At 46.7% G+C, this 14,100-nt stretch overlaps 1 protein-coding gene across 5 annotated transcripts in view; it reads left to right on the top strand.

Annotated features, from left to right (window-relative positions):
• Positions 1-13,884, top strand: part of SCARB1 (scavenger receptor class B member 1) — a 53,026-nt gene extending 39,142 nt beyond the window's left edge. Inside the window, exons 9-14 of one of the 5 annotated variants that reach the window (XM_028711282.2) lie at positions 115-188; positions 1,106-1,157; positions 5,705-5,851; positions 10,218-10,313; positions 11,083-11,217; positions 12,907-13,032. In XM_028711282.2, the coding sequence (XP_028567115.2) occupies positions 115-188; positions 1,106-1,157; positions 5,705-5,851; positions 10,218-10,313; positions 11,083-11,196 (483 nt within the window). In that variant the 3' untranslated portion in view covers positions 11,197-11,217; positions 12,907-13,032. Of the gene's footprint in view, positions 1-114; positions 189-1,105; positions 1,158-5,704; positions 5,852-10,217; positions 10,314-11,082; positions 11,218-12,906 lie in introns of all 5 variants that reach the window. The other 4 variants (XM_028711287.2, XM_028711285.2, XM_028711284.2 and 1 more) reach the window with 4 other exon arrangements.
• The last annotated feature ends 216 nt before the right edge of the window (positions 13,885-14,100 follow it).

Genomic DNA, 14,100 nt, shown 5'->3' with positions numbered 1-14,100 from the left:
TGCTGCTGTGAATTGATTTTTTTAGGCTGTCAATCCTGGAAGAGCAGTGTAAAAGTACTTAAATGGGGGAAAAGTTTTTAAAAGATAAAATCCATCTCTTTCCTCCTATTGCAGTTGACTGGCATTCCTATGAATTGCTCCATCAAGTTGCAGCTGAATCTTTTCATGAAGAGAGTCCCCGGCATCTGGTAGGTAGCAAAGTTCTCCAGGTGCCATGAGGCTGCTTGTTCTCAACCCTGTGACCCTCTGCTCTCTCCATCTTGGCTGTCCTTCTCATCCAGATCTAGGCAGCTTTGGCCAGATCAGGTTGCTGGGGGTTTACATACTGTACACCTTAGCGCAAGGATGGATAACATTTATCACCCTGAGGGCCACATTCCAATCTGTGCAGCCTTCCAGGGCCACATGTCAGTGTTGAGCAGAGGCAGAAATGGACAGAGCAGTGAGTGTAAATTTTATCTGTGTACACTAGGCTAGTTTTTACACACCTGCGCACACGCACACCCACCCCTGTATCCTCCATCCAGACAAGCAAGAGGCATTATCAGAATTCAGGGACCATATTCCAGCCATGCAAAAACAGTTGAGGTGAAAAGCAGAGCAGTTACCGTGGGTGTTTCTGGAGTGAGAGGGCGGGAAAACTTCTCTAGCCACGCAGGGCTATATCTGGCTCCCTGGTCTGAGCTTCCCCACCAATGAGCTTTACCAAAAATCAAAGGTTTTGATGAGCGCATGCGTGCGTGCATGCGCACACCTCCCTTCTCTACTCATGCAAGCAAGAGGCATTAATCACCGTTCAAGGCCATGCTCCATCCAGGTAACAGCATTCAAGGAGGGATGAATGCCTGGAGGAGCATTTTCCTTAAAACTACCTATAAGATCAACTATAGCTTGCCTGTACAGCAAAGGGATGTGGCAAGGGAAAGCGCCAAGGACCCAGTACAGAGGCTTGGAGGGAAGCATTTGGCCCCTGGACCTGAGACCCCCCACCTCTGCCTTCGCATGTAACATTCAGCTGGGCCCTAAATCCAGAAAGGAATGTTGAACCAGCGGTCACACCATCCAAAGTTCTTGCAATTCTCATTGTTGTCCTCTAATCTTTCAGGCAAACAGGGTCAATCAAGACAGTCGTGTTACCTCTCATTTGGTTCTCAGAGGTGAGTTGTGAGAAGCTTGCAGTGGGCTGAATCAGGCCAAACACTGTTGCTTCCTCTTTTATTTATTTTTTTAAAGTGGGGGTGTTTAAACGTTTGTTGGTCTTGCGTAAGCCAATTTTGTAATTGCTTATTCAACACTTGGCTTCAAGTTTTAAATCTTTTCGCCATGAATCACGCCTCTGTCCAGAATAATCTCTTCTAGAAAAAGCTACCCCACCCCACCCCTTTGTGAGAATGCAACTATTTTTGCCACTTTTAATACCGTCTGGATTAGGCTTTGCAAAATGAACCAAAAGAGGCTGATGTGCATGTAACATTGGCTCCCCTGCCAATCTGGGGCCACCCTTGGAAATGCTGCCTAGACCAGTGTTTCCCAACCGGTGTTCCGCGGCACACTAGTGTGCCGCGAGCTGTTGCCTGGTGTGCCGCGAGCGAGTCCAAAAAAGGTTGGGAAACACTGGTTTCTCTTTCAAAAAGGAAACGTGGGTTAAGCGCTCTGGGCCGGCGCCGTTTCGCCGAAGGCGCCGGAGGACCCCCGGAGGATGGAAATCCATCTATCCTGGAGTGGGCTTACCTGGGCGCCCCCCAATATTTTAATCCATTTGGCACCCCTGCTGCCCCCCAACCGGAGGTCGCCCGCTCTCCACCGGAGGAGACGCTGGAGCGCCACGGCCCATCTGGATCAAGGCCCTCGGGCCCCGCTGCAGAGGAGGGGGTTCCCCTTCCCTTCCCCCGTGGGCGCCCCCTCGGCTCCCGCATCCCCCAGCGCGCCTGGACGCCGCCGCCACCTCCGCGCGCAGCCTCCTGGGGCTCGGAGGCTCTCCAGCAGCGGCAACATCTGGCGCTGCACCGCCTCCCGGGCCGGGCGGGCGCGGTCCCTGGACGCCGCCGGCGCCTCCCCTCGAGGGCTGCCGGTACCTGGCGCCCCGCCATCCCCGGCCAGGCTGGGCGGCCGCAGCCGCGTAGCCTCCGCTTCTGCCGGTCGGAGTGCAAAGGGCGCTCAGGGAGGCGCTGTGAGCCGGCGCCGCCTTTTTATCCCGCCCCGTCGAGCCGGGGCCTCGCGGAGGCTCCCAGCTCCGCGCCGGGCGCCCCTCCGTGCCCTCCCCTACCTGCCAGGCTGCTGGGAGAGGCGGCGGCGGGACGGCGCCCCGCGCCCCCCAAAGCGCCTTCCTTCCCGTCCCCGCCGTCCAGGCTCCCGGGGCGCACGGCGGGCTGGAAGGCAGCCTCCCTCTCCCGGAGCCGGAGCTGAGCCTCGCCGCCTCTCCAAATCGAGAACAAAGCCCGGGGGACAGGCGAGAGGGGGGCGCGGGACCCCCGACAGAACAATGGGGGGCCGGGGAGGGGAGGGGGCTTCCAAAGGATTAGGCAAATCCCGCGGGAATCCGAGGCCGGGATGTAGCTACAATGCAGCCACAGTTTTTATTTATTCCACATGTGACACGGGGCTGGAGGGAGGGAAAGAGGGCTTTACGTCGCGCACAAAGGCAGCCTCCTAGAAGCGCTCTGGGCCGGCGCCGTTTCGCCGAAGGCGCCGGAGGACCCCCACCCTCAGCTCCTTCAGAAAGGAAGCCCCGCCCCTCGGCTCCCTACGCCGCCAGGCAGCTCAGCTGACTGACGAGGACGTTCTGCGGCGGCGGCCGCCGCACAACCACCGCAGTTGCTGGCAGCGTCCGCAGCGCAATAAGTAACAGTGCCTGGTGCTGCCAACTCTTTCTCTCTCTCTCCCGCCCCTCCCCCAAGCTCTCGCGCGCCCCGCGTCAACATCGCCGCGCGCAGCTTCCTGAGCTCGAGGCCAGCCGCTGCACGCACGCGCCGGCTCGTCATCGGCTCCGGTTGTTGCCTTTCTCCGCCGAGGTCGGTGGACCCCGAGCCTAGGCTTCTTTCCCGCACCCCGCTTTCCGAAGACCACACACCAGTTGGGCCAGTACATATTCCCCTCCCGTGACTGGAGCGGAATAGCCCTTTCTCTTCTTCCCCAACCCTTGTCGTTGGAGGAGTCCCTCAGTCCCTCGCTTTGCTGCCTCCTCACCCCCCCACACCCCCAAAGCTTGGAGGTTCCCCGGCAAGGGGGAGGGAAAAAAAGTGAAAGTTACAGTTTCGTGCGTCCCTCCCGGCGTGACGCTGCGCGCTGACGTCACGGGGCTGTAATGGTGGTGTGCCTCGAGATTTTTTTCATCAAACAAGTGTGCCTTTGCCCAAAAAAGGTTGGGAAACACTGGCCTAGACCCTGGAGCCCAGGGGGGGACCTCTTCCAATCCCCAGGCCTCCTTTCCTCTTGTGCCACCTTCCAGGGGCCGCCTGCTGGTGGTGAGCAGGGCCAGAGCCCTGTGTGCATCCTCTGAAGAGGGGGGCAGCACAAGAACAGGCTTTTTCAATTATGGCTCCCCCTTTAATTAATGCTCTCCACAGGAAAGCAGGCTGGCGCCATCCATGTCAGCTTTTAAGCATCCTAGAGTAGCATTAGCTTTTTTTGCTGCTGTATCACACGGTTGACTTATGTTAAACTTACAATCTAACTCCCTAGATACTTTTCACATCTACTGCTGGCAATTCAGGTGTCCCCGGTGTTATATTAGGGGAGGGGTAGTACCTCTGGTAGGAAACACATTGTGCGCCTTCTGGGGTAGCTTGTCTACCTTTGGTCGCCACCTTGCACTCAGCTTATCACCTGTGGCTCCTCTAGAAGTTGTCAGCCAGTGACAGCAGTCCCATTCCGGGAATGGCTTTGCCAGGCCAACTATACCAGGTGAGGGTAGACAATGGGTCTCAAACCCTCAGTGAGTTAGGGACTTTGCCTGCATGCGAAAAGAAGCTCCAGCAGATTAAGCAGACGAGACCAATAGTGGATCCAAAGATCAAGAAGGCGGTTCCTGCTGTAGAGGGAAGTGAGGGGCAGTTATCTCCCGCTTGGACTACTGCAATGCGCTCCTTTGAAGGTGAGCCGGAAACTGCAGTTAATCCAGAATGCAGCAGCTAGACTGGTGACTGGGAGCGGCCACCAGGACCACATAACACCAGTCCTGAGAGATCTGCATTGGCTCCCAGTACGTTTCTGAGCAGAATTCAAGGTGTTGGTGCTGACCTTTAAAACCTTAAACGCCTTCGGTCCTGTATACCTGAAGTAGCGTCTCCACCCCCATTGTTCTGCCGGGACACTGAGGTCCAGCGTCGAGGGCCTTCTGGCAGTTCCCTCATTGCGAGAAAAGAGGTTATAGGGAACAGAGGGCCTTCTCGATAGTGGCCCCCACCCTGTGGAACACCCTCCCACCAGATGTGAAGGAAATAAGCAGCTACCCTATCTTCAAAAGACATCTGAAGGCAGCCCTGTTCAGGGAAGTTTTTAATATTTAATGCTGATTGTTTTTAACAGTTCATTGGGAGCTGCTCAGAGTGGCTGGGGAAACTCAGCCAGATTGCGGGGTATAAATAAATAACAATTATTATTATTATTATTATTATTATTATTATTATTATTATTATTACAGTGGTGCCTCGCAAGACGAAATTAATTCGTTCCGCGAGTTTTTTCGTCTTGTGATTTTTTTCGTCTTGCGAAGCACGGTTTTGGGAAAGTTTTGGAAAAGCTTCAAAAATCACCAAAGTCTTCAAAAACCTCAAAAAAGGCTACCACACCGCGTGCTATGAGTTGCTCCTCGAAGTCAAGTCGCAACTGTATTAACGGTGTTAAGAAAAAGGAAACAAACTTGCAAGACGTTTCCGTCTTGCGAAGCAAGCCCATAGGGAAAATCATCTTGCGAAGCAACTCAAAAAACCAAAAACCCTTTCGTCTTGCGAGGTACCACTGTATTATTATTATTATTATTATTATTATTATTATTATTATTATTTAAAATGGGTGTGAGGTTTGGATCAAAGAATAACCAGGAAGCAATGGAACTTTATTTGGGACAATTTCCAGTCTAATATAATTCCAGCAAACCTAAAGGAGAACTATTTTAAAACCCTCTGTCAGTGGTATGTAATGCCTTTTAAATTGAATTTAATATACAAATTAGGATTGGATAAATGTTGGGATATGTGGATCAAATAAAGCATATACATATATATCTTTTGGAATTCTTCTCAAATAGAAGTATTCTGGAAATTTGTTCAGGCGAATATCTCTGATATGTTAGGAAATCATATACACTAGGAACCTAAAATATTTCTGCTTGGTTATCTAAAAGATGCCATTCTGGAAAATGATCAAGAACTAGTGCTCAACCTTATAACTGCTGTTGTTTATAATATCTAAAAACTGGGGGCAGAGGGAGTATATATCTTACTGTATATGAATAGACTGAAAAAAAATTGGTCCATAGTAACTGTGATTAAGCTAACATTACAAAATAATACGTATAAACCAGCTGAACAAGTTCATGGGGAAATGAGTATTTTTTGCAATGTTTTGGAGCCGCAAGTCCAACCTTATGCTGCTTACAGCCTGATGAAGAGTATTTTTTATGCTCTTTATCTTTGGTTTATTAGGTTTATTCATAACCTTATTTATTTTAAAATATGGACACCCATTTCTTCATTTTGCGCAGAGCGGAGAGATCGAAGGTGATGTATTCACAATGTACCGTACCTTTATGGTGACTATCCCTGCGGTGCTGAACTATGCTCAGTATATCCTGGTCGCCCTGGGAGGCTTACTGCTCGTGACTGCAACTCTTCTTGGGCTCAGGAGCAAGGTAGGAATAAAACAACATCATTATTATCGATTGAATTATGTAAATTATTATTTCACTTTTCCATGCAAATACGCACGAAGCTGTTTATGACAAAAATCCAAATTGGTGCATAATTACAACATCAATAAAATAATAAATCAAATCAAAACTGAACCCCTGAAATATTTGCTCCTTAAATCCCATGATTGACTTGCTTTCAAACTGGAAAATTCATATTTGTTTCAGAATGCAGGTTTTGGCTTTCCTTTTTATCCTCTCAGATTTTATAATGGAAGGCCAAATCTCAGAGCCAGGCTGTACGATCTGCAACAACTCCATGGTGTGACTCTTGATGAATTTGCACCACCAACGGAGGTGGCAATATAAGGTGCTGGCATGCTTTCATTCCCATTTCCAATATGGGATGTAGAATGGCAAGAAGAAGAAAAAGCTCATATTTACATCCCCCCCCACAAAAAACCTAGTTTTCTACAAGTTGGGAGGTTTCCTGTATTTAACATGGTGTGCATTCAAAGATGCTATTTCTGCACCGGCTGCCGAAGGTGGTACATTCCTTGACAGCTGTCTGATGTGATTCTGTCACTCTTGAAGTTCAGCTGCATATATAGAAAGCTTTGGTTTAAAAATGAAATAGGTCACCTGGCAAAGAAACAGAAAGTACCGGTAGTTGTTGTGGAAGGCTTAGAGGGAGATGTTTGAAAAGAACTTTATTCGCTTTCCAACCAGGAAGCACAGACCCCGGATACTCCTGATTCCACCCAAATACATACCTTGTGACTAAACTATATAATGACACTAGACAGGCAGTAATGAGATCTCAACTTTTTAGAGGCTGGAGAAGGGAGGTATAGAACCACACATTTCAGCCCAGAATTCTACAGTTGAAATCTGCAGTATTAAAAAAAAATTAAATTAAAGGAAATGCCTGAAGTCTTTATCCTACCTATCAGTTTTTAATCCCTATCTGCATTGAAGTGATTTGTCAAAAGGCTTGTGCATGCCATGGCTTGAAAAGTTATTTCCAAGGATCTTTTGACAAGACACTTCACTTCCTGGATTTCTCACATCATGCGCATCCACACATTTTTAAAGTGCGTGGGAGGGGGCAAAGTTTGAGTGGCTTTGTTTAGAATGTGACTTGGAATTTTGTGCTGTACCAAAATAGTTACCAAATCAGTAGGGTGACGTGGCTATGAGTTTTCCCACTGGTGCCTTCTTCACTGGCAATGTTTTAAGCAGGGGCAGAGAACCCAATGTTTCCAAACTATAACTCCCACCACCCCTGGTTATTGGCAATGCTTGCTGGGGCTGAAGGGGTTGGACTAGATGACCCTCAGGACCTCAACTTTACAATTCTATTATTCTATGACTTCTGGAGGGCCACTGGCTCCCCACCCCTGATTAAAGGTGCTCTGCAAATCTCCTGGTCACCATCTGCCAAGGTTGGTGGTGCTACATTGCTAGCGTTGAAAGATGGATGACCAGTGATGTGAGTTCTTGCTGTGAAAGGGATATAGGTGTGCGCTAGATGTTCCATCTGGTGCATGGGACGAAGTGGACTCTGGGCAACCATCAGTTTGTTTGGAAGGTGCTCCAATGATTTTGGCTGTGAGTTTTGAAGATAACACAAACAAGTATGTTAATGGGCTATTGGAGTAGGACAGCTTTCTGGTGCCCTCCAGATGCCCCTTCCCTGACCATTGGCCACGCTGGCTGGGGCTGATGGTAGTTGCCATCCAAAACATTCCCACATTGGGGAAGACCAAGAGAGGGGCTACTAAATTAGCTGCTTGCGATGGCGGACTGAGTAATTTTACAACAAATGTGATTCCTATTAGTAAGCAAGTATATTTTCTCGCCCCGTGCTACTAGAAATTATTTTCCTGTTTTTGAAAACAGGAAAAACCTGTCCCTTCAAAAGCTTGAAAATGTTCACAGCCATGAGAGAAATCAGTTACCAGTTGAGTTGAGTTCAGCGTTGCTAGGATTTCCTTTTGGAATCCTTTTCATGTGTGGCATTAAAAATAATTGCAATCTATATTTGAGGTGACCAGGGGGTTGGGGAGCTAGTAGTAACAACAACAACAACAACAGCAACAACATATTTATACCCCGCCCTCCCCGGCCAGAGCTGGGCTCAGGGCAGCTAACACCAGTAAAATTACAGTAAAAACATAATGGGGGGGGGGGCAATTTAAAATACAGGTTAAAGTGCGATTTAAAATGCAGCCTCATTTTAAAAGTAGCCCCTATTTAGAAAGGAAGTTGTTCTTGCCCCTCCCCCATTCTTTGAAGCTGCCTGAAGGAGCCTCTCCTGTCTGCTCTGTGCTGCTTTGTATAATTGACTTAAGTCTGTTCAATTGCAAATCCCTTTGTTGCAAAATGTTGCAGGAACCTGTTCTGACACGACTCTTAAAACCATTTAAATTGATAGCATTGTGTCTACTATTCATTAGGTTTGCTTTGAAGTTGGTCATGCTACTCGGAAGTTGAAAAGTGTGTTAGAATCACAGAATTGAAAGGGACTCTGAGGGCCATCTAGTCCACCCCCTGCAACGCAGGAACCTTTTGGCCCAATGTGGGGCTCAAACCCACGACCCCGGGATTAAGAGCCTCATGCTCTACCGACTGAAATAAACTTCAAAACTGTATTAATTTAATCTTACCCAGTTTTCGCCAATTTACGCGGGTGGCGCTGTGGGTAAAAGCCTCAGCGCCTAGGGCTTGCCGATCGAAAGGTCGGCGGTTCGAATCCCCGCGGCGGGGTGCGCTCCCGTTGCTCGGTCCCAGCACCTGCCAACCTAGCAGTTCAAAAGCACCCCCGGGTGCAAGTAGATAAATAGGGACCGCTCTGGCGGGAAGGTAAACGGCGTTTCCGTGTGCTGCGCTGGCTCGCCAGATGCAGCTTGTCACGCTGGCCACGTGACCCGGAAGTGTCTTCGGACAGCGCTGGCCCCCGGCCTATAGAGTGAGATGGGCACACAACCCCAGAGTCTGTCAAGACTGGCCCGTACGGGCAGGGGTACCTTTACCTTTACCTTTAGGCACTACTCTAGGATTGAATGTGAGAAAAAAAACAACAATCAGAAATGGCCAGTTTCAGCAATTCCCAAATCACATGCTCTCTTGAAGACACTGGGATTTCCCCTATATTTATCACCAGCCCTCACTCTTCTGACAAATTCCTTATCCAAAATACCATATTTTGTGTTTTTTATATTCTAATTTTATGTTGTGAACCACCCTGAGATCTACGGGTATAGGGTATACAAGTGCATCCTCCAGATGTTGTTGACCCCAATGCCCATCAACCCCAGCAAGCACAGCTCCCCTTTCCCCGCCCTGAAAATTTGGGGAAAAGCTGGCCCATTAGATTCACGTCATCCTTGATGTGAAGAGATGAGTGATGAGTAGACATAGAAGTTTGGACCAAACTATAGTTCTTTACAGGGTTGGCAATCTGTGGCTTGTCAGCAGTTGCAGGACCACAGCTCACAACTCATCTGGCCATTGGCCATGTTGGCCGGGGGCTGAAGGGACTTCTTAAGTTCAGCAATATTTAGTTGACATTTATCTCGCACCTTTCTTCCAACACGTGATCAAAGGCAGCATAAATGCAATTTCCAGGTGGCACCCATCCCAGGCACTGACCAGATCCAAACCTACTTAGCTTCAGCAAGCTGGTGGCCTCATGTACCAAGATCCATCCTCCAGGACCCATCTTCTACCCATATGATGTTGCTGTTGTTCACAAATCAGCCAGTTTCCTTCCTCCTTCCAGTAGTAATAACAGTTACTGGTTGCTGATCAAAAAAGGTTATCAAATGTTCTGCTGTCCTGACTCCACTCTAAATTTAGAGGTTTTTCTGTCTTCCTCCCCACCCCACTGCTATTACATTTTAAAAAGTCATACATTAGCTAATTTGTGAATAATGTGTCCAGTTTGGTCCTGTGCAATACTGATTCAGTGGACAAAATTCCCCTATGAAGGCATAGCGCTGGTAGTTTGCTCATTAATGGCTGTTAAGTAGCCTTGCAGCTCCAACTAGAGTGCATTCCTTGATTTCCTTAGCTGATTGTTTTAATATTCATTAAACTTTTAAGCATGATTTTTTTAATCAGCTGGAGTTCTTCTGAGATGCTGCCACTGTTGGACATAAAAGTATAAGAAGGTTGAATCCTGATTCCCTAAAGCCCACTTTGTTTTAAACAATAATAATTCCTTCCAACTCAATTGCACAGCTATCTGTGATTCGTAGCCTGGATTATCAAGTGACAAATATGACTATAGTAATTAAATGAAGCTCTAATCTCACTCAAGCCAGTTGAGAATGGTGTTCGCGTGAAATCTTCATTCTCTCAACAGACATTGAAAGATGGGCCCACTGAGATGCGGACCCAGTCTGCCACAAAATTTTCTAATCCTGGATCCGGCCCTGGCTATAAGTATCGGGGCCCACAGGTAAGAGCCCCCTAGATGGGAAGCCTTATCCTGAAAAAGCCGGGCATGCAAACAGAGAACTCTCTCTCTCTCGCTGCTTCTTGCCCCATTGGGAAATCTGAGCAAAGTGGAAGTGGCAGAGGGACAAGTGGAGCCAAACACTTTGCCTGGACCCCAAGACGTGCAAATGCCTGAGCCAGCCGTGATGCACGGCCAAGTTCTGTCTGTCTTCCTCTCTCTCTCGCCGTGGGGCTGGCAGTCTATAATAGTGGCCTCCCTTGTAAGCTGGTTGTGTGGACAGACAGATTGAAAAGCCCCCCGTGAACTAAAATAACATACAGGGTGTGTGTGTGGGTGTGTATAAGCTTGCAGACTTATAACTCTTGCCTTAAATTTCCAAAGGGAGAAGATTTGAGTTTTTAAAGCATTTCTTTAAAAAAAACAAGAGAGAGCGAGATGTGAACAAACCATTTTTGAATCTGGCTTGAGAACCAACTTAAAAAAAATAAAATCCTAAATAACACTTGACATCTCTTAATAAATCTAAGATGGAAATCATCTTGTATCTAGAAAACCAAACCTTTTCTACCAAACATTGAATAAATTAGACTCCATAAATTAGTTCCAGTGATTACTTTGATCTTATTCTTCAGATGAAATTATTATTTTTTAAAAAACAAAATCATCCCTCACTTAAATGATAATCTTCTCCTTTCTTCAGATAAATAACCAAACAGACCTAGTAGTAGAGCATAAAAACACTGTTTAAACCAGACTGATTGTTTTCTAGGGAAAGCTCTTTTTATTTTGGAGTAGTAATAAGGGGTCAGGACCTAAAGGGACCGACCCCATCTCCAAAGAAAAAAACATCAACTCAGCAGCTCGGAAGGAAGCGAAACTATAGGTGGATACATGACAATAAAAGGTAATGTCAACCATTGTAAAACCAAAGTATCTTCATTCTGTTTAAAACCTTCTTGGTTTTAAACGGCTCCTTTAGTGGTTGGGTGCTTTTAAAATGATGTAGGCGCAACGGTGGGCATCTTGAGTTCCACCCAGGTAATCCCTCTTGCTCACAACAGCCTCCTGGGATCCCCTTCCTCCAGCACCCCATGCCCTGCTATTGCTCACCTCATTTTTCTTGAAAATAATAATGATGATGATAAAGCTGGATCCAAGTTTATGAAGGCCTGCTTGGGATTTTGGGAATTAACTCTTTGCTATAATTCCAATGTAAGAAATACATTCTGGATCAGACATCCTAGTCCACATTGTTTTTGAAGGTGTCTTTTGAAACTATCTACACACACCTCCTGGTGTTTGGGAGGTTTCTGCCTCCCAACATGGGGTTTTGTTTTAGTTACCAACAGCCTTGCTAAGATTTCTTCTCCAGGAATTTGCCTCAGTGTTGTTGTTTTTTAATGCCATCTAAACAAGGTCCATTATCTTACAACGGTGAATCTTATCAGGTATGTATTGTGCTAAGAAGTTGCCTATTCTTGGTCTGCTTTAGATATTTGTGCAGTTTGCATATTCTTACACAGATGGAAATTAGCCTGATGGAGGGATGTATCAATTCTGCCTCATCAATATCTTGTTCAAAGGTGCCCTTGTGTGGTAAAGGTTGGTAATGTGAGGGGAAACTTCAGTCACCTCAGTGTGGTAAAAGATGGAGGCTGTGTTTGGATGTAACACTGGACTATGGTGTAGTGACTGGGGCTCAGGCTACTCTTCCCCTTTCTCCTTTTCCAGCATGGCTAGGTGGAAACTGGAAGCTTTCACTTCTGTGTTTAGCTGCAGCTTAGCATTATGTCCAAACCTGGGCAAGCCAAGGCTAGTCAGCTATGGCTTACTTCAGCCTTTATCACCCTGGTGCCCTACATAATTTTTGGATGACAACAACTATCATCTCATACTACTGGCTATGCTGACTAGGCATGATTGGAATTGTAGTTCAGAACATCTGAAACAAGCAAATTTCAAAACTGTAGTCTTTGAAGCTGGCATGTTGTTTTGTTTTTAAAAAACAGAATTAAAATTAATCACGGTGTCTGAACACAACACTAAACTATGGTTCGTTTAAAATGGAAGTGAGAGCTCATAGCCACACTGAAGAGGAACAGAAAGGGCACAAGCCTGAGGCTCTTGCACACAAACACTTAGCTAGCTGTGCTGTTAGTGTTGCATGTGAAGCAGGCCAGATTCCTGCTGTGCGGAGGTGTGTTCTGGTAAAATGTTCACTTTCTGCAATGGATGTGGTACAGTGGTACCTCGGTTCTCAAATGAAATCTGTTCTGGAAGCCCATTCGGCTTCCAAAACGTTCAAAAACCAAGGTGCGGCTTCCCATTGGTTGTAATAGCTTCTTGCACTCAGCAGAAGCCGTGTCGCACGTTCAGGTTCCGAAAAAGGTTTGAAAACAGAAGCATTTACTTCTGGGTTTTCAGCATTCGGGAGCTCAAATGTACAATAACGGAGGCGCTTGGGAACCGAGGTTCCACTGTAAGCTGACTCTCCACACCAGGATTTATAAGAAGGATCAGCCCAACTGAAGCATGTGCAAACTCTCCTTTCTGACAGTCCAGGTTCTAACTAGACTTTTCTTGCTTCTTTCAGAGAGATGCGCGAGCAAAGACTCCACAGATGCCAAATCTACCAAATGGCCAAATTCAGGATTCAGAAACTACCCCTCTTCTGCAAAAGGACTCAAACACAGTTCACTCCAGCATTTTTCCTGATACTTGATACCTCTGTTCCTCTTTGCCAAGGATCCTTAATGAGCTATTAGCAGTATATGTGGCCTGGGTGTGGGTGGGCCCAGCAGAACAAACTCAGGTGTATTTGCACTGACTCTGGAAGAGTGATAGGTGCACATGGTTCTCTTCTTACACTACAGTAGCTTTCCAGAAAGCTGACCCTTTTGAAAAAGTAAAGGTGGTTATCTCCATGCCCTGAGATTTTAGTGCCTTCACTCCCACAGCACCACCTTCCCATTACAACCTATCAAAAGTTTCATGTAAGAATTAAAATTGGGTGGGTTTGGAGAGCAGGGTGGAATTTGCATCTGTGGAAGCTACATAGGCAAGATGTCAGAGTCTCTCCCTGATTTTATCCTGAGCACAACGCCTTGCACTCCACAAGCAATTAAATGCTGTTGTCTTTTTTGTATGTTTAAACCCAGCTGGAAACATGATGCATCCTTCCTTGCTCATGCGCGCACAAGCGACACTTGGTTTTCAATGCACAGCATTACAGGAGAAACACTCGGTTCTTCTCCACATCAGGGTTGCTGAGGGTTGTAACAACACGGTGCTAATTTTGGGGTGACAGAAGGGAAAGTGCCTTTATCTTAAGATTATTCTGGGAACCAGAGTGGCACAGTATCCTTGACTTAGCTCACCACCACCAAAGTGTTTCCAGTTTCAGACTTCTAAGACTTTCCACCTTATCCCAGCTTTGCTACTGGAAAGGACCTGTTTTTAACAACTGTTGCCAAACACCATTTCATCCTATTTCCCATGCCATAGTATACAGAGAAAATTCCAGATGTGTGTCTTTTTTCAAGAGAAAAATTAAAGTACTCTGAGTCTTTCATTAAGGTCTTTCATTCTTAGTGTGTCAATGCAGGGTTGTGAAGAGGGGAAGAGGGAGAGAAGCATTTTAGTGTTGGCCTGTCAAAACAGTCTTAGCGTGTGTGGTGGGGGTAAGATTTCATAAATGATGAGAAATTTTTATTTGTTTGATTATTTATAGAAATGCTTATAAATCACAGTTTTGGGATGGGGAAGTGCTATACAATTTTTATATATA

The sequence above is a fragment of the Podarcis muralis genome, chromosome 16, assembly GCF_964188315.1.
Source record: "Podarcis muralis chromosome 16, rPodMur119.hap1.1, whole genome shotgun sequence".
Taxonomy (NCBI): domain Eukaryota; kingdom Metazoa; phylum Chordata; class Lepidosauria; order Squamata; family Lacertidae; genus Podarcis; species Podarcis muralis.
This window is presented reverse-complemented; position numbering and strand designations above follow the sequence as displayed.